At 37.0% G+C, this 26,175-nt stretch overlaps 2 protein-coding genes across 2 annotated transcripts; both read right to left on the bottom strand.

Moving 5' to 3' along the window:
- Window positions 1–9,431: 9,431 nt before the first annotated feature.
- Window positions 9,432–18,994, bottom strand: LOC127426239 (guanylin). Its single transcript, XM_051672909.1, has 3 exons — window positions 18,815–18,994; window positions 13,653–13,839; window positions 9,432–10,737 (listed from the first exon to the last, which is right to left on the bottom strand). The coding sequence occupies exons 1-3, from the start codon at window positions 18,926–18,928 to the stop codon at window positions 10,670–10,672; spliced, it is 369 nt and encodes a 122-aa protein (XP_051528869.1). The 5' UTR covers window positions 18,929–18,994; the 3' UTR covers window positions 9,432–10,669.
- Window positions 18,995–24,228: 5,234 nt separating this feature from the next.
- On the bottom strand, window positions 24,229–25,735 carry LOC127426242 (guanylin-like). Its single transcript, XM_051672912.1, has 3 exons — window positions 25,541–25,735; window positions 24,743–24,929; window positions 24,229–24,650 (listed from the first exon to the last, which is right to left on the bottom strand). Exons 1-3 carry the CDS (start codon window positions 25,610–25,612, stop codon window positions 24,592–24,594), a joined length of 318 nt encoding a protein of 105 aa, XP_051528872.1. The 5' UTR covers window positions 25,613–25,735; the 3' UTR covers window positions 24,229–24,591.
- Between the last annotated feature and the right edge of the window lie 440 nt (window positions 25,736–26,175).

The raw sequence follows: 26,175 nt of genomic DNA, 5'->3' as shown, positions 1-26,175 counted from the left end.
CCAGGAAAAGACCTAAAATTTAAGTCATAGTTCACTGAAAATCTTTACTTTGTCATCATTTGCTTTCATTCTATAGAAAAGAGCAGGTCTGTTATTCTGCTATAAACATCTCCTTTTTTGTTCCATGGAAGATAGAAAGTCAATAAAGTCTTGAAAGACATGAGGGGGAGTAAATTACAACATTATAGAATTTTTGGATGAAGTAACCTATCTCTTTAGTTGTGCTATTGTGTGTGTGTGTGTGCTTATCTTTTACATCAACTTGTCTTGTCCAGTCACCGTCAGATCATGAGGTTAAAATAATCATGGAATTTTTGGTTAAATGTCAAAGCTCAGAGTGAACCTCTTCGGGTAGGGCAGAAATCACGAAAGAATGTTCTCATTATGAGTTGGAGCAGATGAGATATTTCTACAACTCATAACAACCTGCATTTTCCAACAATTACAAAATGCTACATTTATCACATTGTATTGTGCATGCAGAAATACACCCGAGCGAGTAATCAAACGTGTTCGCCTAAACCTTCCTCCCTCTCTCATATGTAGTGCTGGAAAATCTGAATAATTTAATTGAATCGATTCATTCGGACAGTTCAAGTAAATTAACTGTTTAAAATAAACGATTCACTTATTTTATTGAGGATTATTCATTATAGTGAATCGGTTTGTTCAGGCGGTTCATGTAAATGAACTAGTTCACATAAATGATTCACTAATTCTCTTGAGCCCCTGAGCAGCCTTAAAGGGACTTTACCTTCTTTTTTGAAGTAATAATTAGTTGATTGCATCTGTTTATCACTCTATTTTGTCTCAGTAACATAAAAAGGGTGTTATCTAGTCTTATTAGTTTATATTTAGTAGAAATGTATATGTTGGGTATAATGTTGCTATCCTAAATAAATATATATTTGCAATCAGAACTAAATAATATCATCTGATATCTTTTTAAAATAGCTTTAATGTACTTAGCTTCTTTTTGTTAGTAGCTTGTAGTGCAGCTAACTACTTTTTTAAAAGAATAGCTTGACTGTAGTTTAACTATTTTAAATAACGAGTAGCTTGTGGCTCGGGAAGCTACTGTTTAAAAGTAGCTTTCCCAACACTGGTGGAGTCAAGGATTGCATAATCTCATTATGTTTGATGGAAACTGCATTTTTCATCAGTTGACGGTGAATAATTATAGAATGCATGACAAAAAAGCCCCTTTGATTCGATTTGCCTGTCTTTGTTTCAAACCGACTGCCCAGTTCTGTTAACATCCAATTAACCTGGTTGGTGAACCTGAATGATGCCCACTGAATGACTGCCACAAGATAATGTTCCCAATTAAAGAGAACATTAGGCCAGACTCCATTATGGTATCATTATCCAAGAGCAGCAGGTTACTATACTTATTATTGCTCAGCTATAGCCTGCCCTGTCTGTTCCGACATGGTAGCTTCGTTTTCTGAAATTCCAGTGCAACATCAGTGAGTTAACATTATTAAACATGCAACCATGAGCCCATTTAATCATGTAATGTATAGTTACAATTATAGCACCATTATGTATAATGCTGATAACAAACAACAGTTTGTAGAACTGAACATGAATCTCCATGCTGGTTCAGGCTGGAGCATAACCATGCTTTTTAACTACAAAATATGTTGGTCTATCTGCATGATTTTTTTCGGTGAAGCTGGTTGACCAAGGAAGTGTTGCTAGTTAAGATGGTTTACCCTTTAAGCTTGGCGGGCCAGAGAGAAACAAATTATTAGGTATTGTATGAAAGCTTAGAAGCTCTACTCTACAATGCTTGTAGGCATTATGACCAAAACTGAACAAGTGCTTTTAAATTTGCAGGCAAATCAGAAGTTTTCCATTTTGATAATTTATTAAAAATAATTCCACTGCACATATTATTGTAATTGGTAAAAACATCAAACTGATCAAATAGCCAAATACTCAAAGAGTAGAATTTAACCAGCCTATTTGTTTTACTCACAGACAAATATATAGCGAGTAATAGCTAAGTATATGTCTTTGACATATGTTACACCCACGTTTTCGCTTACAACTTCACTAAATATAAACAGAACATAAAATTTATCATACCATTACTTAGAGGAGATGATTAAATTTAAATCAAGCCCACACACAATGTAATCGGATGCATAGATCATTAGATAATCCACACGAAGCTCAATGTTCACACAGCACATAATGTGCTATCTGGTTAAAAACACGTTAGCTTTCCTGGATCAGAAGACTTTATCGGAAATTATGTAGTATGTTGTTCAGCGTCATGGCAAGCCAAACCAATCGTGTTGGGGTTCAGATCACTGCAACCAGTGGTGGAACTCGTCCAAATATGGGCAGAGAGGATCATACAATGTAATTATATATGGCCACCACTAGATGCCCCCAAGTACAGACAAAGACTGAATGATGACTTAAATGACACAGAATGGAACTTAATGAGATCTCGTTACTCATGCCTGCATGCTTTGGAGAGAGAGTATAGCTTCAGTCATTGTTCTGTTTGCATGTGTAATTAGTTCTTATGTACAATTATTATGTTTTATTTGTTTGGAGGCGTTTTTGGACATTATGATAACTACTTTTTGTAATGCTATAACTTTTGATCGCTTTGTCGTATCAACACTCATGTACAGGTGACACAATTTGGAACAAAACAAAAGCAGTTTTTCTGAGCCTTATTTATACTCAGAGATATACAATGTCAAATTAGAAAAATAAGAAAAAAAGTTACTTTTTGGCTCAAGTTTTTTTTCAGCAGTTTCTTAAAATTAGTGTCTCAGGATTTATCATAATTTATATCATTAAAAATTTTTAAGCGTTTTCTTTACAATGATACCAAACACTTGACCCTTCTGCCCCCTTTATTTTTGTTGAGTTATAAGCCTTTAACTTTGGGTTTGCCACTATAAAAGGAAATCTTTAAAAACAACTTCAGAGCTTAAAGGGTTAAAAAGCCTGGTGGCGGACACCAGCATCAAAACACAACATATTCTCATCACCAGCATATTGCTGGTCTATTCAGCAGGAGGTTACAGAAAGTTCATCAAGTATGAGAACAACATGGAAGTGAAGCCTGATGATTCAGAGGCACTGCATACAATCTCCAAGTTCATTTTCATCATCAGACAGTAAATACAGACCAAAAACAATTTTGATGAAATCCTTGAAATCCTCAAAATGTCTTTCAACAGCTACTTTAGACAATCCAAGGACATTCTCTCTCATTGACTCTATATCCCCGGCTACGGCTTGTGCCTTCAAACAGTCCCTCAGTAGACATCTGATAATTAAGCCTCTAATCCCCTCTCCACTACCATACTCTTCTGTCTGTCCATGAAATGGGATTATTAATGGAACTCCAGAGAGCCACCCAAACTTCGGCAGCTTATTTCCAGGGACTCCAATAGGAATTGGTATGTTTCTGCTGATTTCCGAAAGTCCAAATCCAGACGATTGAAGGATACATTTCATAGCTTGAAACCGAAGCACTGTTCTTCAAAACAAACCATGTTTCCCCATTATTTCATGTTGGATGCTACAGACCTTATTCACAGCAGCGCCATCTTTGTTTTTTGATACCAATGACAACGAGGCTGTGAGAGAGCTTTTTTATTGCTTTATTCAGTATATGTCATTGAAGAGATGGCAAGTCTATCCCTCACGGTCTCGTTTTAATTCCCATCAAAAATCAAAGATGGTGCAATTGTGAATAAGTTGCCCAAGTGTCAGTGTTCCAACAGCAAATCAAACATTCTTATCCACACAGAAAATGGAATGGCACAATGTGAGCCCAGCCTGAACAGTTCCTCTGTGCCATGTAGCCTTTTAGTGTCTGGCAAGAATTCATTTTTCCCCCTCAATGTTGTCTTCTGTTTGTTTAAGTAGCCCACATGACTGGGCTGTAATTTTTTGGAGGGCAGCTTTGTTACTTGTTTATACACTGTGTTCTTGTTTTAGCTACTACATTAATAGCATCTTGCCACTTTGCATATCAGTCCTCTGATTTATTTTTTTCAGAGAGTAATCCAGGTGGAAAATAAGGGTCAGTTATGTGCATCACAACACAACTTAGCTAAACAGCAACCAGAACACAAAATGCCACGCAATACTCTGCTTTATGATAGACCAACACAGAAAAATGCACAAATAAGTACATGACAAAAAGTAACAAATCAGTATGAAAAAACTAGACACATATAACTCTTTAAAACACATAACAGTAATGTCCCTCTCATGCTTCTCAAAAATAACATGTCATTTGTCTGACTTAGCCATTATATACATGAGCATATCTCAGTGGGAAAATATAATGTATGTTGAAGGATTTGTGTGGGAGGGGATGAATACGTCAGTCTGGTAAACTGTAGTAATATTACACCTCGCACAAAATGTGCATTACAAAACGTAGTCATTTTCTTCTCCTTCTGTGGCACACAAAAGGAGATGTTAGACTTAAAGGAATATTCCGGGTTCAGTGCAAGTTAACCCTCCTATTGCGTTCAAAATCTGCATACACCTTTTGCATTCGGGACCCAGTGGAGTTTTAAGCTTATAAAAATTCATAATCCAATTGTTTTCATCAAGAACCATATTGTAGCTCAATGTTAACTTCCTAGCTGTTCATACATGTCAAAAGATCTATATTTTTGGCATGTTAACTGAAAAATACAAACGTTATTATGAACAATGTCAGTTTTTTTTTATTAAAACATTTAGAAATTCTTTAACATTTCAAAATATACATTAACTACAGCTAAACCATTGTGATATATATTTTAATCAAGGTTTATATGAAATTGAATTAGAATATAACTTTGCATTAAATTGATATAAATATTTAAGTTGAAAATTTCTTGTAATTATCCTGTTAACTTCCATATTAATTACTCATTACTGCTGAAGAACAACTCAGTTTTCAAAATCACGCAACCAAATAATTTATTCCCCCTACCAAACAACATCAAAACAACTACACAACGAAACTACACAACAGCTGAACTTGTATACAGTGTTTTTAAACAAAATGTATTCTGTTTATTGCATGAACTGCTGAATGTTAATGTGTGATTATGCTGCAAATTCAAGTCAAATCATTTTTATCTGTGTAGCGCTTTTCTCAACACACATCATTTCAAAGCAGCTTTACAGGAAATGAAACTGTAATATCTATAAAGTCTTAGAGTCATCATTGTGTAATTGTAAATTGTGTATACAAATACATAATTAAATTGTTAAATAATAATTGTATTAGAACTCCTGTGAGCAAGCTGAAGGCAAGGAACACAGACCTCCATAAAATGTTGTTTAATGGAGAAAAATAATCTTGGGAGAAACCAGACTCATTGTGGGGGCCAGTTCCCCTCTGGCTAACCAGCATGAATATAATGCCAATATTAGTTATTTATGTGCAGTGCAAGTCATGGTTTAAAATGTGTAAACTAAGTAAGTGTTAAGGGCCAGTGTTTATACAAAGATTTTGGATGAACTGTAAGATTTATGACTAATGTCTTTGAAGTTCATCCTGGATTAACTGCAGAAGTTCACATAGATGCAACTGTCCTTTGTTAGTTGGCTGATGAAGTCTTATTGTTGGCAAATAATTAAAAGTCTATGTGTTTAATTTTAAGAGTGTAGTCCATCATTACCAAGGTGATGCAGGCAGAGATGAGTGAGGTGCACCGCAGTTCAACCAGCAGGTAATTTCGGTGAGGTCTATCCTAAGTCCAATGTTCAGGCAGTGGCATATGAAGAATCCCATGTTTTATGGTTGGAGTTGGCATCAGTTCATCCCCTGAAGTCCATCGTAATAGACTGAAGTGATGTCTGGCTGGCACCGGCTGCATTTAGTCATCATCACTCAGAGACACATAGCAGTGGAGTCCGACACCATTCAGGAATGGAGGTGGATCTGGCCGGCTCTCGTAACCTCGGGATATGAATTCCAGAATACAACAGTTACAGCGATAGAATAAACAGTCAAAAGAGGAAATAACACAAGCCTAAATTCAGTCTCCATCTGTTAGCACTCCCGGGGGGGGGGATCAGTATTGCCCAGAACACAATTCCCCCACTCAGCTGTCACCATCCACATGCCCATGTCCAATGCCATTATTTAAAATATATAACAAATGGAAGGCTATAGCATGAGAAACATGTTATCACAGCCTACTCACTGAAATTTGTCCTGGCTTGGAGTTAAAAGTTGATTTGCTTAGCTTGTTTGTCTGCATACATTGTTCTGGATAGATTATTCTAGAGAGCAAAGATCACAGTGGGTCATGCTAACAAAGTTTCTGACAAGCTCGAAAGAGGCCCTTTTCAAATACGCCACCCACTGTGATGGACACAGTGAGGTTGAGGAAAGGTACACTCTTGTGTATTTGGACATTGTGTGATTTGATGATCCAGGAACCCTCTAACTAAAATCCTTGAGGTTAACCTCTACTCAAAAGAACAGCATAAGTTGTGTTTTGGATATTGATACCCAGCAGACCTTTGAACTGCCTAAACCAGCAGGGCTAGACATGAACCTTCTGGCTCACCAGCACTGTGGCTAGTGGTTATTAGCCATTTAGCTTTTTCACAAGCCAAAATCTCCCCACAAAAAGTGCTATAGGTAACTGGAGACTGTCACTGCATGCATTTGTTTGGACATTTTAAGCCTTAAAAATTTTGAATATAGAGTGTGGCGCTTTGGTTAGGTCAAAATGAATAACCCATAAAAAACATATACGTTTTCACAAATTAAATAATATTTTTAACTTACCTGGGAAACGTCGCTCTCTCAGGCTTTCAGCTCAACCGACTTCTCTTGAATCGTGACACTTGTGCATTTTTTGATCAATCGTGCTATTAGCGCGGCTGCGATCGTGTGGCCTTTAACGCACCCTTCACAATGCAGATGGGACAAAAATAACTAGCGCAATTTTATGCATCTGTTGTGTAATTGTAAGTCAAGAACAGTCCACTGTGTTGTCCTGCATTTGCATTTGCGGCATAATGTTGATTATTTTGTTAAAACTTGTGTATAATTTAACTGTAAAGTTGTTTAAAACATAGTTTTTGCTGTTGTTTTAGGGTTTGCAGTGTAAGACAATATGAATAATGTAAATAGGCACCTATACTGTACGTTAACAATTTTCAGTTGGGTTCTTTCCTTGTAAATATTTGTAAATAGAACCTATATAGAACCAATGGTTTTGCAATGGAAGCGTAAGTGGTAGTTCTTGCAGCGAGACTCCTAGTAGCTCCATGCCTTTCAATCAAATCAGGTATCTCATCCAATCATAATCCAACCTCTGCTTCATGAGCCCCAGCTGTAGTTCATCTCTCGTTATGTCGCTGTTCGTTTTCAACCCCCTCCACCCCATCACCACCAGTTCGGGTCCCGTCCTACCAGGGTGGTACGCTCCTCTCCCTTGCCATCATAACTTTCCGGCAGGATCTGATGGTTCGAGTGATCTATCTATATTCGAGTGATGAGCACTGAACATTGGGACGGGGCTTGCACCAAGTGAAATTATTCTATCACTACTTAGTGATCAATTCTCATTGACATGAGTCTTTCTGAGAGAAATAACCTGGACCAGAACGGAAAATGATGCTGGTCTAAATTGGATTTTTCTGTAGGGACATCACTAAAAATCCTGAAAAGGCATCTGAAAAGATGTCAGATAATACTTTCCTTTCTGATCACAGAGGGAAAGCTGCTTTTATCTGTTGAATGTGGAAATATAATAAAAAAAGCGAATAAATATACATAGGCCAGTCTTGGCTTCCTATGTAAATATCCCTTTGATATGCTTACATAACTGACACTCAAAACAACCCCATTGCTTTTAGTATTCTATGCGGAATTGCCTTATTCACACTCATTTTGTGCTTGTGAAGATGAAAAAAGCATGATTGATGCTTTTGGACAGGAAATGAAGCATGCTTTGTTTGATACTCTTTATGGTGTGAGATGTAAACTGAATGATGTTATGGGTTGTTTTCAGGCCAACATTTTTGGTAGTTGTACTACCACGAAATATAGGTTCATTCTTTAGAATGTAATGAAATGTCATTTTTTTTTTTTTTGCACAATATTAGTGCATTATAAAGTGTGTAGTGTAGGTTGTTTATGGAAGTCTATTATAGTAAACACGGAGAGGCAGAGAAATAACAAGATGTGAAAACAAATACTGAACTGTTCACAAAATTAAGCACAGACTTTCTGAAAAAAAAAAAAAAAAAATGAAGTAACGCTGAAAATCTCTGTTTAGCCAAGTATTATGTGTTCATAACCTCCAGCATACAATATTCAGCTGCAATGCCTAATCAAAACTGTGCTGGCATGAAGGAAAAGGTACTTACAATTTAAAGCCAGGTTCAAAGGAACATCTGTTTTTAATTTTCCACAGTGCCATGCAAAAATGAAAAACCACTACATTATTTAGGATAGTGCTGCCCTCTAGTGTAAGAGAAATGTTTATGCATCCTTGTCACACAAAACTATTCAAGTTGAACGCATATATTGAGGTTAAACATAAGAAAAATCATTGCTGAAATCAAATGGAAATCCAAATATTCTTTTCTTATTTCTTCAAATATTATTAAATTTATTTTAAAAGGTTAACAATCTTAGTTTTTAACTTATTATCAGTCTGCTAAGAAAATATGCAAAATTCAAAGGGCTATAAATATACCATAAATATACAAGCATTCCATTTAATAACAGAATATTTGGTAAAACTTCACAATATGGTTATATTTGTAAACATTTGTAAATATATTAGGTACCATAAACTAACAATGAACCCTAACCCACCAAATTGTTTTTACACTATTTATTATCTTGTTAATAATTTATATGTTGATGTTAATTTATACATATACAATTATTCGCTGTTAGTTCATGTTAGTTTTAATGTTAACTAATAACTAATGTTAATGAATACACCCTTATTGTAACCTTTTTTTATGAACCCTTTAACAAAAAAATGACAGTATTACATATCTCAGGTCTTTAATGACCCTGTACACTTTTGTTAATTTAGCAGTTATGAACAGGGTTGGGAGGATTACTTTTGAAATGTATTCCACTACAGATTACAGATTACATGCTGTAAAATGTAATTTGTAACGTATTCTGTTAGATTACTCAAGGTCAGTAATGTAATCTAAATACTTTGGATTACTTCTTCAGCACTGGTAGATTTTTTCACTTGTTTTGACTATAAAAACTCTGCCAGTACAGTGAGACAAAATACACATGTTAAAAATACATTCTTTGAAAAACTGAAATATCTTATGCAGTGTTGTTTCTAAAACAAGATAAATCTAATTGATCTTGTTTTAAGGATTTATTTTATATTTTTACAGGAAAACAATACAAAAATTATTATCAAGAATACGATTTTTGCCCTAATATCAAAGATCTTACTAGAAAAAAAGAAATTATGATCTAATGTGAATTTTCTTTATTAAAATATGTGTCTGGTAACATGTGCATGTAAAATGGCTAGAAATAGCATTTTATCTTAGTGTAAAGCTGACAATTTACACAAGGTTTATTTCTATTTCTTCTGCTCCAAACTTACTTCAAACTTACTTCTCTGTCTGCTCGTATGAATGTAACACATCATAAGAAAGTGTTTCACCGCTGTTCAAATGCACTTTGGATCACATCATTTATATGTATAAATGTTTTCAATCTGAAAGGACTAAATATTAAATGAAACAAATGACATTAAAATACAAAGTAATCTCTTCAGTAATCAAAATACTTTTTGAATGTAACTGTAATCTAATTACTAATGATTTCAATTGTAACTGTAGTGGAATACAGATATATATATATTATAACTGCTAAATTAACAAAAGTGTATAGGGTCATTAAAGATTTTTTTTTTTGCGCTTCCATAAATTATATTTTTATGATTATTCCATATCTATATATGTTTACTATTACAGGATATATATTTCTTTATTCATTTCAAGACAAATGATTACTATATCATGTTGATTTTCTTTGTGAATGGTGAATTATCAGTATTTCATATACATACATATTATACATGTTATTTCTTACTCAAGGTGGCGCTGATGTGTCAATGATTGACTTGATTTACATTTGACATTGTTAATTGATGAAGAAGCAATTTGGAACTATAGCACGTGTAACACATGAAGAGTATGGTTTGCTATTGTCATTTGGGTGTACCAGTAGCAGATTTAGGCACGGCCAACATGTGCAAAACACACATGCATTTAAAATTTAAGTTATACTTTTTAATTATGAATGCATATAAATATGTCATTATCAGGAATATTCCGTATATAAATAATGCATTCAGATTCACTAGGGGGCAGTCTCTCCATTCAATGTAGAATTCACTTTCTCCAAGTAAAGTGTGGGTGGTTGGAAATGAGATGCCTGGTGGAGTTCAGGATGCCCACTTGTCTGTGTGCGGGGGGCTGCCCATGTCTCCATGCCTAAATATGCCACTGACTACACCCAATAATTAAACAGAAGTAAATGCATTTAAAGCTTAATCTTTAGGGTCCTTCATTATGTAGAGTGGCAATCATACATGTTTGGAAGGTAATTAATGCCATTCATGTCAACGTGAACTTGTGGACTCTATGTGCAGGATGATTTCTCTACTCAGACACAACCGGTGCAGGCTGCATTGGCACAGATCTCACAGGGGTCTGCAGGAGTGATGATTTTAACTGTTGACACAAAAGGGACACAGCATGTTAGAGTACTCTGTCTAATGACCCTGAATTATGTTTGCAGACATTAATGTCTCTTATCCACTCTGAAAACTTCTGGAGTGCTCTCACGTTATGCAAATAATCAAGTGTTAGGCATGTTTACAAAGAGGCAATTGTACATCTGGTACAATTTATTTATCTGCCTCTTTATTGATTCTCATCAGTTCTAGTCAAACTAAAAGGTCACTCCCAAAAATTATAAAGACAGAAAGGGTGAGAAAAGGCACAATGCAGTCAGAATAAATATTTTGACCAGTTCACTTTGACCAGGCCTGCTGCCAGTGTCAATGGTGGGTGAGAGACAGGACCCAAGAGCAGAGGGCAGAGAACAGTTTAATAGGATTTATTCATCAAAAAAACAGTTCCTTTTCCAATACAAAGCAAACAAGCCCAGATGAGATCCTCCCCCAAGACGTGGGCAGAGACCGTGGAATCCTCCTCCACAGGAACAGGGCTTAAGTGCCGTGAAGGCGGCGGCAAACGAGAAGGTAACCACAGACACACAAGCAAGCTCCAGCTACACAAGAGAGTACAGTTAACATAGACAGCAAACAACACCTTCACGTTTGACAGTCACAGTGACAGTGACAATAACAAACAGTACAGTGATCCGACCCCGGACATGACACACGAGGGGATTTAAATAATCAGGGAAACAAACAAGGGTCAGGTGCCGCTCGCAGCCGAAGGTTGTAACAATCAGCGTTCCCATGGAAACGTTGATTCAGCATGCCAGCGGCACCTGAAACAGATGAGGGTAAAATGTAAACATGTTTTGACAAAAACAGACAAGGGATGATGATGCCAGGGTCCTCGTCAGACAAAACACACAACCTGGCAAGGTGCCAGGACCGTGAAATCACCGGAGGGCGCATGGCGGCAACTCACGTACCACCAGACCCGTGCTCCCACACAAAGCACGAACACGAAACACAAGACAGACAGGGGACAACGATGTCATGGTCCTCATCAGACAAAACCCAACCTGACAGGTTGACAGGACCATGACATTACCAGAGAGCGCGCACAAAAGGGGTACACAAAACACTAAGGCAGGCTGATACTGTAACGGTCCCATCAGGCAGAACCCCAACCTGACAAGGTGACCGGACCGTGACAGCCAGAGCCGTAATGTCGCCCCACCGCTGCTGTCTGTCTGACACCAGTAAATCAGGCTGTCCATTGAAGCAGCTGTATGACACGCAAGGGAAAAATATGGAAGAGCATCTTTGTTTTCAGAAGATTTGAGCACATATTAACTGTTGCATTGACCAGTGTTACACACATTTACAAGCATGCGAACAAGATAAAGAAGCATTCTGGTACATTCTTCAGTGTATAATATGTGAAAACCAACTGATTGTGTGACATTTTGACAGTTTTTACCCTCAGGACATTTTATCACATGAACAATCAAACTGCCTTCGGGACTCCCCATAGTGCATATGTAAATTCACTCATATTTAATTTAATAACTGTACATACCCCTACCTTGCACACATATAACCACTTTCATATGTTATATGTCCTATTATTATTATTGTTTTGTATGTCTATTTATACTCTTACCTTGTTTATATTCAGTGTCTCACTGTAATGTTCTGTGTGCATATATCACATATGGGGTTACAAAAATACACTGGGGTAAAAAAAAATTATTGATAATGAAAATACATATATTTAGCATTTTTCTAATTTAATGTTTTTTTTTTGTTCATTACAAAATATTTGATCAATGAAACAATTTGAGTGAAAAGTTCAATGAAAAATTAATTAGAATTTCTAAGTATTTGTTATGTCCCCCTTTTGCTTGAGCTTGTTTACATGCACAATCTTAAAACGATTATAATTTATAAGCTGACAATAATTGTGGTCATGTAAATGCCTTATAGGACTGCAATCCGACCCAGGCCCGATGGGACCCAAGAAACCAGGTTTCAGGTCATTTTTATGATTTTGGGTCAGGTTCAGGGATGTAATTAATAATAATAATAAAAAAAATAACAGGCCTACCTAACTTGTTTTGCGCACACGCTCTCACTCACAGACACACATGAACACATGAGTTAGGGACCGTTCACACACAACTTGTTTTTGCGTGCATCTGCTCTGCTTTGTCCATTGTTTTCCTATGTAAACACATGCTGAACGAACGTCTTTGACCGCTGCAATGCTTGTCGCTGTTTCTTCAGCGTCTCGCGCAGGACCGGCACATTTTTTTAGGCACTGTGTTAAGATCTGGTGGTACAGTGCTTTATCAGGGTTAGGTCATAAACGGTTTAAACATAAGATTTTTGCCCATTAACCCAATTTCTCTTTGCATGTAATCACCTTTATAGGCATTCTAATCAGCGTATCCAATGTGTGCAAGTGTTGTGCACATAACTGTTTAGTTTACGTTTGACATTAAAAGCAGAGAATAATCCGATGATTTCAAGTCTCGTCAAAAGTCTCATGTTTTCTTGTGTTGTCTGATTTTTGCTAGTTATCAGCGTATTGATGTATTGACGCCTTTTAATGCACTCAATGACAAACTCAATTCAAAACCAGATGCTCTATGTTATCCCAACTGGATTTGAGAATGTTACACAGAAAATCTTGTGTGCTTCATTGGAAGCGAGGAAATCTGACCTTTTGTACAAAGGAGTTTACATGGTCAATGTCAAATTAATTGATTAGTGACCTAGAAATACTTTAGAATCTTAAATATTTCTAACAGTATTTCTTTTATGGAATAACTTCTTTTTATTTACATATATTTAAATCCTAAAACCTGAAACTGTTCAGGTTTAAATGAGATTTTGAATTGAGTCTCAGACTTTTGGACCTCACTGTTGGTTTATCAATGACTTTAACTACAGCACACCAACCCAGATTTTTGAAGACTGTGTCTGCATCCTCTTTGTCGCACATCACTGTCAACTCTCCTGGCAGTTCAGGGTCGGCACATAGGGATGCTGAATCTCCGTAGGTCTGATGAGGGTTTCTGCTCGTGTCAGACTCCATAAGCTTTTTCAGGGTCTTCACTGCCTCTAGGGAGAAGCTGTACCCTCTGTCCTATAAAACAGACATCCAATAGAAAGCTAAGATGTGAATTACTGTCCCACGCTGAAGGGAATTTTTCCACATGGGTCTGTCATAAACCAGCCATAAAAAGAGAGACTTTATTTTAACAACACAATTAAACCAACAGACATTTAGATGCAGTCCTTCTAAGTGTCAGTGTCACTTTAAAAGGGATATATTGAGATAAGAGTGAAGGGCTGCCATTATTTACATTGATCGAAACTGAAAGGAGTTTGACTCTGAATTATACACTGAATCAGAACACGCTTATTTGAAACCTCTTATATGTAAATAAATAGTTAATAAGAGGAACATCAGGCACTTAGCCAATCAGGCCATCACAGTTGATCTGAACTTTTGAAATCTTTCAAAAATCGTTACTCCGAACATTAAAACTAGACTGAAAAATATCCATCAGAATCGTATCATAGTCCTTCACCAACAGAACAGCAAATGTGCTACTTTTAGTATCGGCAGTCTTACTTATCTAAGGTATGTTCAAGTAAATCTTACAAAATCTGCTCAGAACATTAAATAAACAATGAAACATTAACAAAGAAAATTAAGCCTATTTTTTAGGCCATACAATATTTTTCATTGTGACATTACTTTAGATATTTTTTTTATATTTTCCTTCCCAATTCTCATTACTTTAAATAAATGATATTCTATTCAATTCCGAAGAGTTTCATGCACAAATTAAGTAGAAGTTCTCGTTGATTGTATAACAGTAATATGCAGGGGTTAAATTGGGATTTTCGAAGTGGTCGAACCCTATGTGCAGGACGGGGCTGGTTGGGTGTCACACATTTCTTCCCACTGTTTGAAATGTTTGAAGTGGGTAGCAGAGTGAATATAGGCGAATATAGCAGAATAGGTTCCGACGTCTCACAGACTGGACTGTATTTCTTTTTTTTGGAATCAGAGTTCCTGGAACACCATGCCGAAGTGCTGGAACGCAATTCTGGACCATTATGCCCCAATTAAACCTCTGGTAATATGGGCAATTACCATGAATGGTCAGACTGATCTCACAGTGAAATCGGAAACAGTAGATTGACTTTCTTTAGCTAAAATCAGTACCCAAACAAACACATACTGTATATGTAAGTACAATGGAATAGGATAAAATATTTTTTGTTTGTTTTTATACAAAAAATAAAAAATAAATAAATAAAACTTGTACTGTATGTTGCAAAATTACTCTATGTAGCCATATTTGATGTTCGAAGTGGTGAGGTGTACTGAAAAAAGAAAGGTTGCAGGTTCAAACACACTAGCTAGTATCAGAATCAGCTTTATTGCCAAGTATGCTTACACATACAAGGTATTTGTCTTGGTGACAGAAGCTTCCAGTGCACAAACAATACAGCAACAAGACAGAGATAATAATAAAAAATTGAATAAAAAGAAAAAGTGAATAGAAAATAAAGTATATATAGACACACGCACGCATGCAGGCAGACAGACAGACAGACAAACAGACAGACATACAGACAGACAGACAGATAGATAGATAGATATATGTATGTACAATATACAAATACAATCTGTTATATACAGAAGCAAGGGAATGTAATGGCAGAAGAGGTATGGTATGTTGGATAATATAAAAAGACTAAGCTGTGTATTGCACATTAATTATTGCTCAATGGGGTAATTTTAACTGTTCATGAGATGGATAGCCTGAGGGAACAAACTGTTCCTGTGCCTGACGGTTCTGGTGCTCTGTAGTGCCTGCTGGATGGTAACAGTTCAAAAAGGTAGTGGGCAGGGTGAGTGGGGTCCAGAGTGATTTTTCCAGCCTTTTTCCTCACTCTGGAAGTGTACAGTTCTTGAAGGGAGGGCAGGGGGCAACCAATAATCCCCTCAGCAGCCCAAACTGTCCTTTGTAGTCTTCTGATATCCGATTTCGTAGCTGCACCAAACCAGACAGTTACTGAAGTGCAGAGGACAAACTCAATGACCGCTGAATAGAACTGTATCAGCAGCACCTGTGGCAGGTTGAACTTACTCAACTGGCGAAGGAAGTACAACCTCTGCTGGGCCTTTTCACAGTGGAGTCAATGTGGGTCTCCCACTTCAGGTCCAGTGAGATGGTAGTGCCCAGGAACCTGAATGACTCCACTGCTGCCACAGTGCTGTTTAGAATGGTGAGGGGGGTCAATGTTGGGGTGTTCCTCCTAAAAAGTCCACAATCATCTCCACTGTTTTGAGTGTGTTCAGCTCCAGGTTGTTTTGACTACACCAGTGAGCCAGCCGTTCAACCTCCCTTCTGTATACAGACTCATCGTCATCTTGGATGAGGCCGATGACAGTAGTGTCGTCTGCAAACTACAGGAGCTAGACAGAGGGGTCCTTGGTGGTGCAGTCATTTGTATACAGGAAGAAGAGTAGTGAGGAGAGCACACATCCCTGGGGGGCACCAGTGCTGATCGTACAGGTGCTGGAAGTGAATTTCCCCTGTCCGTCAGAAAGCTGGTGATCCACTGACAGATAGTAATTTAGTCTGGAGAATAGCTTATTTAAACTGTACCCCTAGGCATCTAACCTCAGGCTGCTATATGGAAACTGTAGGTATAATGTCTTGCAATTTGGATAAAAGCAGTGGCTGAATGACAACTTGTTAAACTTGCATACTACACATACTGTAAATATGAACATGGCATTTAACATAAATTTAATCACATGATGGAAACAATCTACAGTATGTATTACAAATGTAATACCAGTAATAAATGCATTGAATACCATAGTAAACACATTTAGGTCATATATAGTACGACCCACATATGCATACTGGGGTAGTGATGCAAATTCTGTAATAATTAAAAAAAATATATATATTCAACTAAAATTTCACATGGTCAAAGACACCTTAATTGAGGAATAACTGGAGTGTCAGATCAAAAGGCTGCTTCATGTAAAAATGATCAAAAAGAAGATGGCCGTGCAACGGGGTCGGATTAGGCATGGGCGACATGGTCAGTCGCCCAGGGTGACAAATTGCTGGGGGCGGCACGAGGAGCCCACACAAAAAAGTGGGCACCCTGAAGTCCACCAGCCATCTCATCTCCAACCACCCACAACCCCCAGCCTATATTAGGCAGCAAGTGAACAGTCAATTCTTGAATTTCATGTGTTGGAAGCAGGAAAAATGGGCAAGCTTAAGGATCTGAGCGACTTTGACAAGGGACAAATTGTGATGGCTAGATGACTGTGTCAGAGCATCTCCAAAATGGCAGGTCTTGTGGGGTGTCCCCGGTATGCAGTAGTTAGTACCTACCAAAAGTGGTCCAAGGAAGGACAACCAGTGAACCGGCAACAGGGTCATGGGCGCCCAAGGCTCACTGATGCATGTGGGGAGCGATGTCAGAACACATAGTGCATCGCAGCTTGCTGCGTATGAGGCTGCATAGCCGCAGACTGGTCAGAGTACCTATGCTGACCCCTGTCAACCACCGAAAGTGCCTACAATGGGCACATGAGCATCAGAACTGGACCATGGAGCAATGGAAGAAGGTGGCCTGGTCTGATGATTCACATTTTCTTTTAGATTATGTGGATGGCTGGGTGCGTGTGCGTCGTTTACCTGGGGAAGAGATTGCAGCATGATGCACTATGGGAAGAAGGCAGGCTGGCGGAGGCAGTGTGATGCTCTGAGCAATGTTCTGCTGGGAAACCTTGGGTCCCAAGGCATTCATGTGGATGTTACTTTGACATGTACCACCTACCTAAAGATTGTGGCAGACCATGTACACCCCTTCATGGTAAAGGTATTCCCTGATGGCAGTGGCCTCTTTCAGCAGGATAATGAGCACTGCCACACTGCAAAAATTATTCAGGAATGGTTTGAGGAATATGACAAAGAGTTCAAGGTGTTGACTTGGCCTCCAAATTCCACAGATTTCAATCCAATAGAGCATCTATGGGATGTGCTGGACCAACAAGTCCAATCCATGGAGGCCCCACCTCGCAACTTACAGGACTTGAAGGAGCTGCTGCTAACTCTTGGTGCCAGATACCACAGGACACCTTCAGAGGTCTTGTAGAGTCCATGCCTTGATGGGTCAGAGCTGGTTTGGCGGCACGAGGGGGACCTACATGATATTAGGCAGGTGGTTTAAATGTTGTGGCTGATCAGTGTAAATGCGCAGTCAAAATCCTGAAGTAAAACTGAATTATTCCTAATTACAATTTGCTTCCACCATGATTCTTAAATCGACACACCCCAACTCGGAAAGTCGGGGCTTGTAGAAAATCCATAGTTTCCCACTCGTAATTACAATTTTGTGGTGGCATTCATATGCGCTTAACTCATAAATACCATATTTCCGACATGACTTGAATTAACCATATGCATTATAGGGTGAACTTATGATGATTTGAACTAAAAAAATTATGTTTTTGTATTACAGTAATGAGAATCTAAGTAGAATATAATTGAGATAATTGTATGAGAACATCTGCATGCATTACGGTAATGATAATTTTGGGGCGAAATGTGTAATTGTTGAAAAATAATGTCAGACTGCAAAAATTTTTAAACATCCTAAACATAAACTACTCTTTCTGTATGCAACATATAATTTAGATTTTATTTCTTATGATTTTAGGTTGAGATTTACCCCACGCAGAGGCAGTGTAAATATTATAGATTAACAAATTAGTAGCCTACTCTGAAGTGTTTCATCGTAATTCTATAAGGTGCTTTAGTTTTATCTATACAAAAAGAAATAAAGAAAAAAAAAACCACACTAGTTCCTGCCAGATTTAGTCTAACAAATGGTTGGACATAAAACTCACTGAAGATGCTTAGATATTTATCAAATACAGAAAAATAATCTTTGGCTTTGCACTGCAACATGTAACAAGCAGACATTCAAACTGACCAGGCAATCACAACCACAAAAACTCCCATTCGATCCTGCCTCACCACTGTGAGAATGGGCAAATTATGACTCACCATAACCTGCACACATTGAGAGCTGTGAAAAAGGCATGTGGCCAAGAGGATGAAGATTGTCAGCGCTCTCATTTTCACCTTCCAATGGACAGTCTCAGGAGCGTGGCTCTTCATGCAAAGGGTTAGCAGAGTGATTTCAGCTGTATTGATGGTCTTCCTATATAGCCCGTACTTATTGTGTTTAATAGCTTACTAAGTAACCTATTAAGACTTGGTGGTTGTAGACAGCATGTCATTTATGTTCTGACCTCGGCTCTGATAACAAAAAAGGATATAAGTGTTTCTCAATAGCTTCTGTTTTTTCCCCTATCGACACATCATATGCAGTCTTGTCAGTGATAAACACAGTGTACTTGTTATGAATCTCATAAATCTATCCTTTATGAGCACATACAGGACATAAATGTCAGCTGGTTGGCTTGCAAACTGGGATTTGGAAAATAAATTGCACACAAGTTGTCTGGGTTTGATACATATTGATACATAGTGTGCCTGAATCAGTGACCTGATTTCCCACCATAATCTGAAATGTATAGAATTGAAATAGTCACTGATGCCAACTCTATCACTCAGAGATGCATAGTGTGCATGTACTTAAACAATTATTGACAAAATAAATAAATAAATAAATCTTGCCTTTTTTATGTAAAGCTGAAGTGTAGCGGCACAGAGCCACAGTGTTTACTATTTGATGATTTGGGGAGAAATCAACCTACAAATGGCTTCTAGTTCACTCTGCATATTAAAGGAATAGTTCACCCAAAATGAAAATGCTGTCATCATTTACTCACTCTCATGTTTATCCAAACTGTAAGACTTTTCTTCTTCTGTGGAAAACAAAATGAGATGTTAGGCAGAATGTCTATCTAGTAATACAATGAAAGTGAAAGGTGAACAAACAAAAAAAAAAGAAAGTCACATAGGCTTGGAAATATATGAGGCTAAGATAATGATATTTGTTTAGTAAACTGTCCCTTTTAAGCTGGGAAAGGAGAAAGTATTTTAGCATAAAAAAAATTATCTTCAGCTGTAAAAAAAAAAAAAAAGGTTTATAATAATGAGTTTGTGGTGAGTGTGAAAACAGAACAGCCTGTGTGATCTGATAATGCACAGCGACATAACAGAAATGCACTAACGTAATCCTGACAAAAGTCGGAAGTGAAAACTACAGGATATTGTATTTGCGTCAATACACTGGGCCACAGCAGCTGTGCAACAACACCCACTAAACACAAAGAGATTAAACAAATACAGTCACTGGAGAATGGATATTGCCATTCCTCATTGTTGGCTTTGCAGACAAGACAGCATTTGATCAAACATAAACTGCGGACCGTTGTTGCTCCAGACACGATACAGTCTGCCTGCTTGCCTGCGTTGCTCTTTTGGAAACCTCTATCAGTCTGCACCTGTGATGTGCATCAGCAATGCAACAAAGGAATTCTTAATGCAAACAAACCATCCAGACATCGTAATCCCTATAAGCAGATGGAGTCTTATTGACAAAGGAAAAAGCCTTGAGCACATTTAAAGGTGCAATATGTAATATATATACTGTACTAAAGCATAAAATTATCATAATATGTTATCAGAGATTTAGGAAACATGCTAAGTTGAAATACTGGCTTCTTCGAAAACAATGCTACAGCCAGTATATTCTACTTTGAAATGTCCATTCCCGGGCCAGAATTTCTGTTTGTGTTTGGCCTGTGTGATCCCGCCCACTGCCCATTTCCCAATAGTATTTCGACACCCCAAGTTGCCAGATTTGAAACAAGTTATAGAGCAAACACAGCATGCTGCAGCCATGGAAGTCAGCAATACATCTAGCTAACATTGACAGAGTTATAAAAAATCCACATGAGATGGTTTATAATTTGCAAACAATAAAAACATTGCAAACGTTGTCAGTTTTCTCGTTCCTGTTGCGTGTCCTCAACCTGGCAATTAACCCGCGTGAGCTTCGAGACTGGGGAGGAGGGGGCGGAGACTCTCTCCAATATTTTGAATTTGGACTGCAGTACCCATTTTAAACGCTTGATGTCAATGTTATATATTGCTCCTTTAAACCCTCTTTGATTTATTTTCGGATTTCAAGGAACATTACTGACATGGTATGACTGGTTCCAAACTGGGCATTGAAGCAATATCACACCTCATTTTTGCCATACTGAATATCAGCATGGCTGTGATTACCTATGACCAAATCACAGCTGTGCTGCACTGCAAAAAATTATTTTCTTAATTTGTATTTTTGTCTGTTTTTTTTTTCTTTCTCAGAATAAATACCTAAACATCCTTAAAACAAAATGCATTCACTTGAAAAGCAAAAAAAATTATTGAGAGTTGTTTTTAAAGTATGTACTGTATCTTGAATTAGAGTAAGTTTTTCTTACTGTATTTGCCATTGTTTTTGTCTTTTTTTAAGCATAAATGTAACAAAATTTTAGTCACTGTAATGCAGATAATTTTTTTTTTCAAAATAATTTTTTGAGTGTAAATTATTTTTGTGGAAATCAAAATTAGGGCACAAAAACTGTTAACTGAGCTAAACTTATAGCATATTCAACATGGATATTCCTTTAAGAATGTTTTTATTTGTATTTTTATTTTTTTTTGTAATGTGATTATCCCCTTATTCTCCCAATTTGGAATGCCCAATTCCCACTACTTAGTAGGTCCTCGTGGTGGCGTGGTTATTCACCTCAATCCGGGTGGTGGAGGACAAGTCTCAGTTGCCTCCTCTTCTGAGACCGTCAATCCATGCATCTTATCACGTAACTCGTTGTGCATGACACTGCGGAGGCTCACAGCATGTGGAGGCTCATGTTACTCTCCGCGATCCACGCACAACTTACCACGCACCCCACTGAGAGCGAGAACCACTCATCTTGACCATGAGGAGGTTACCCTATGTGACTCTACCCTCCCTAGCAACTGGGCCAATTTTGTTGCTTAAGTGACCTAGCTGGAGTCACTCAGTAAAAACACATAAGTATGCGAACAATGAGAGACAGCTGGCAGGCTTATAAAGCGGAGGCTGTTGAATCCTGAGATCTTCCTGCTAGAACTATGCTTACGCTTACATTTCTATATATATAAAAAAAACTTAATATAGAGAATCTTACATTTTAGACAAAATATGGCTAGTTATTTCTTCTATTTTTGCTTTGCCAATTAAAATATTTTCAAAAGAAGCCAATGGTTTCATATCGCCAAGCAAAGACAGCCTGTCTGGAACATGTGATGCAAACAGTGAAATGTCTCAGTGCTGTTAAACCCAATATCAACTGCTTGTCAAATAAGATTAAAGGACCAGAACCAGTGTTAGGTAAGTTACACACAGAGTTGGAAGGGTTACTTTTGAAATGTATTCCACTACAGATTACAGAATACATGCTGTAAAATGTAATTTGTAATGTATTCCGTTAGATTACTCACGGTCAGTAACGTATTCTAAATACTTTGGATTACTTCTTCAGCACTGGTAGATTTTTTCACTTGTTTTGACTATAAAAACTCTGCCAGTACAGTAAGACAAAATACACATTAAAATTACATTCTCTGAAAAACCGAAATATCTTATGCAGTTTTGTTTCTAAAATAAGATAAATCAAACTGATCTTGTTTTAAGGATTTTTAGATATTTTTACAGGAAAACAATACAAACATTATTATCAAAAATATGATTTTTGCCCTAATGGGAATTTTGCCCATTCATGTTGGATCATAATTTCTTTTTTTCTGGTAAGACCTTTGATCTTCAGTAATCAAAATAATTTTTGAATGTAACTGTATTCTAATTATTTAAATTGTAACAGTAGTTACTTATATTTTGTATTTTAAATACGTAATCCCGTTACATATATTCTGTTACTCCCCATCCCTGGTTACACAAAATAAGTAATTCACTACAAATGACTAATAACTTATGTAAAATGTAATCATATTAATTTACTGATTACTTAATAAAAAGTAATCACATTACCAATTATTTTCATTTAGAATTACTTTCTAAATCACTTTTCCTAGAAAAGTTTTTTTTTCTGCTTAAATTTAAAATGTCTATTTCCTCCTTAAGGCTAATTTTTACTTAATGGGCAAACAGGCTTCACTTAGTTCGCCTAAAAATGATGATGAAATGCAATGACGTATTTGTTCTGCCATTGTGTTCGTTTGGTGATATTTCTTCTGTTCACATTCTCCGAAATTCTTGACCTAGGAGAACTCGGCTGGTCGAAGAGCGTTGATGACTGGTTGAAAGTAATCGTGGGTGTGGTTTCGACGTGACGATTTTTATTTACAGTCGCGCGTGCCAGCTGAGGAGTTTTTACCTAGGTTACTGTTGTTAAAATGGATAATTTTAAAGCCTGTCTCTCGAGACAGCTTACGTGATGTGTCAACCACCAGAGAGTTAACAGCCTTCCGTGAATGAGCTGATTTTAAAATGACGTCACGCAAAGTATAAATGCCGGCTTTGTTCGTCTAGGGTGCTTTAGTTCATCCAGGAGAAAAAAGGTCAGCTCCTTCCAAAGTATACATCAGGCTTTATTCATTGTCGCACACCCTTCAGCTGTCACAGAAACGCTAACAGACGTACATATGAATTCATATTTTAAATGCATTATACAGTACAGTACTTTAGTGCAAGTAATGTACTTTATTAATAGTAATTAATTGAAAGTCAGAAACTGTAATCTGATTACAAAAATGTAAAGTGTAATATTTAACATTACGTTTTTGACTAAAAAGTAATTAGATTACAGTAGCTAATTATTTTGTAATTGCATACACCCAACACTGACCAGATCTGTCTTTTGTAATCCATAACAAATCGTCTTATCCTTTTGAAGATTTCAATACTGTCACTCAAAATTCTCACATAATAATGTATTTAGGGTTTGCAGTGCTTGGACAGAGGTCTACCCTAATGACCCAAACCTTCAAAGAAAACATGAAGTGGGAGCTGAAAGAGATGGTGTACTCTACATTCTTTTGTTCACCATTTCAGCACAGCTTTCAAAGAACATGAAAATTACAGTGTCATCAGCAGCCATCCCGAGCTTACATCAACCAAAACAGAGAGCAGTAAAAAGGACAATTCTACCTTATCAGTTTTTACTCAGAGCACAGGGCATCCTTATTAAAAACGGCAAAATCAAGGTGGCTGATTCATTCATGTTAAAAATTTTGTTTTTTATATAGGTTTGAATTCTCATCTGGTTTACTATTGCTCTACTTACATACTCCATCTAAACCTTTTACAGTCAGTAGCTTGACTGTAGTTTAACTACTTTAAATTATGAGCTTGTAGCTTGTGAAGCTACAGTTTCAAAGTAGCTTTCCCAACACTGCTTTCATCATATACTTTCTGCAATAAAAAAAGTATCAAATACAAAAAGAACAGATTATTTAGAAAGCATTTATTAAAGTATCGCACATACAGGAGTATAAAATCCCCCCAAAACTGAGAAATAGAAAAATAAAAAGACATTCCTTTCTTAAATAAATGAAATACATGTATATGCTGTAACAAAATAAAACATGAGGGAATTGAAAGTGGGAAGTTTAAGTAACAGTTCAAAAACAATCTCCTGACATTTTGAGTCATTTAGGCTATTACATTCACAATGATCATTTGGTCAATATTTATTAGTACTGGGTAGTTGTTCAGTGATGAGCACTTATTATACAAATTTTGATGAATTTTGATGAAATTATGTGAATTTTGAATAAGTGAAGGTGAGGATGATAAGATGAGGAGGCATTGATCAGGATTAGCACCCAGTACATGCAGCAAAAGCACAGATTTCACACACATCCACCGGCACAGAAGCTGTAATACAGACAAAGTGATAACACAAGTTAGATCAAAATACACTTGGAATTTTAGGTATTAAAATCATATTTATGTATATGGATTCCTACCTAGTCTAGCAAAGGACATTGTTGCGCCTTTTTGCATGCACAGTGGCACAAACTCCTGTGGCAGGGTTGGATTGGTGCATACAGAATAGTAGCTTGTCTTGGCCAGGCGGGGGTTTTGTGATTGAGGTTGGTTGGCCAGCTGCTGGAGAACTTTCACCGATTCCAATGAAAAGGAAAATTCACCTTCCTGCAGGAGAAAGAACATAAAAATGCAATTCTCTATGTCAAGACCCAAGGTGAACAATGCATCAGGATTTGAAAAAGCTTAAGCAATGGAGTCGAACTTTATGACATTCAGGTGAAAGATTATTTTATAAATTGCTAAAATAATGCAGAAGACACATATACCAATCAATAAAGGCATATACAAAAGATTAGACACCATACAATAAAGTCAAAAGGCAAAATTGACGTCATTCTAAAGATATTGCGTAAATCGAAGTAAAAAGAAGTAATGGTCTCCTATGTATTTAAAGTGATGATTCACCCCAAAATTTGCTGTTCCAAACCGGTTATTTCCTTGAAATGCAAAAAGAAGATTTTATGCACATTGTTAGGGACTGATAGCCTCATTACCATTCACTTTCACTTTATGAAACAAAAGAGCATGGTCAACATTCGAAAGTTCTCCTCTTGTGTTTCACAAAAGAGAGAAATGCATGATGAAAGAATTTACATTTTTGGGTGAACTATCCCTTTAAATTATCTTTAAAGGCTATAGTCTTCATTGTAGAACAGGAAAACAAACATAAAATAAATTAAAATAATAATAAGAGAAAGAATAGAAAAACAGCATACCTGGACTTGCACAGCCTCAGAGACCAGGCAAAGAGCCACAACAATGAAAGCAATAGACAGAATTCTCTTCATGTTGGTTTGGTGTTGGTGTTCTTCTTAATAAGTGTTTAACTGTATGTTTTTCGGTGGTTGTCACAACTAGTTCTGCTCTCATAGTCTTCCTTGTCCTCTTTTAAAGGAATCAGTCTCCAGCCCAGCTCTGTGGCAACCTATCAGAAACGTTTTTCCTCAGCAGTTAATGAATAAAGAGGATACATTTTACAATGTTGTAAAATGGAATTCATAAATCCTACCTGACCTCATCTGAAGTGTGACGTGCACATTCTGTTATGGATCTTTTTGCTAAGTCTGCCTAGGCCTGTTCTTCAATCTCTAGTTAGAGTTAATTAATAACCGCACAATGAGCACATAATACTCGTTTTGTGTTTAGAGCTAGCATATTCCAGTGAGAATAGCAATTTGAATATAAAAACAAAGGGACACCTTACATTTTTGGAACATTGAGCTTTGTTGGTCATAGACTATGACTAAAAGTTTAGCCATTGTCTTTAGTAAAATATTTGCAAATGTTAATGATCTAATTCAGCATGTAGTGTCTGTGTAGTACTGAATGGCCCCTTGGACTTTACGAGAGG

The sequence above is a fragment of the Myxocyprinus asiaticus genome, chromosome 35 (assembly GCF_019703515.2).
Source record: "Myxocyprinus asiaticus isolate MX2 ecotype Aquarium Trade chromosome 35, UBuf_Myxa_2, whole genome shotgun sequence".
NCBI lineage: Eukaryota > Metazoa > Chordata > Actinopteri > Cypriniformes > Catostomidae > Myxocyprinus > Myxocyprinus asiaticus.
The sequence above is the reverse complement of the archived record's forward strand: the minus strand, read 5'-3'. Positions and strand labels throughout refer to the sequence as shown.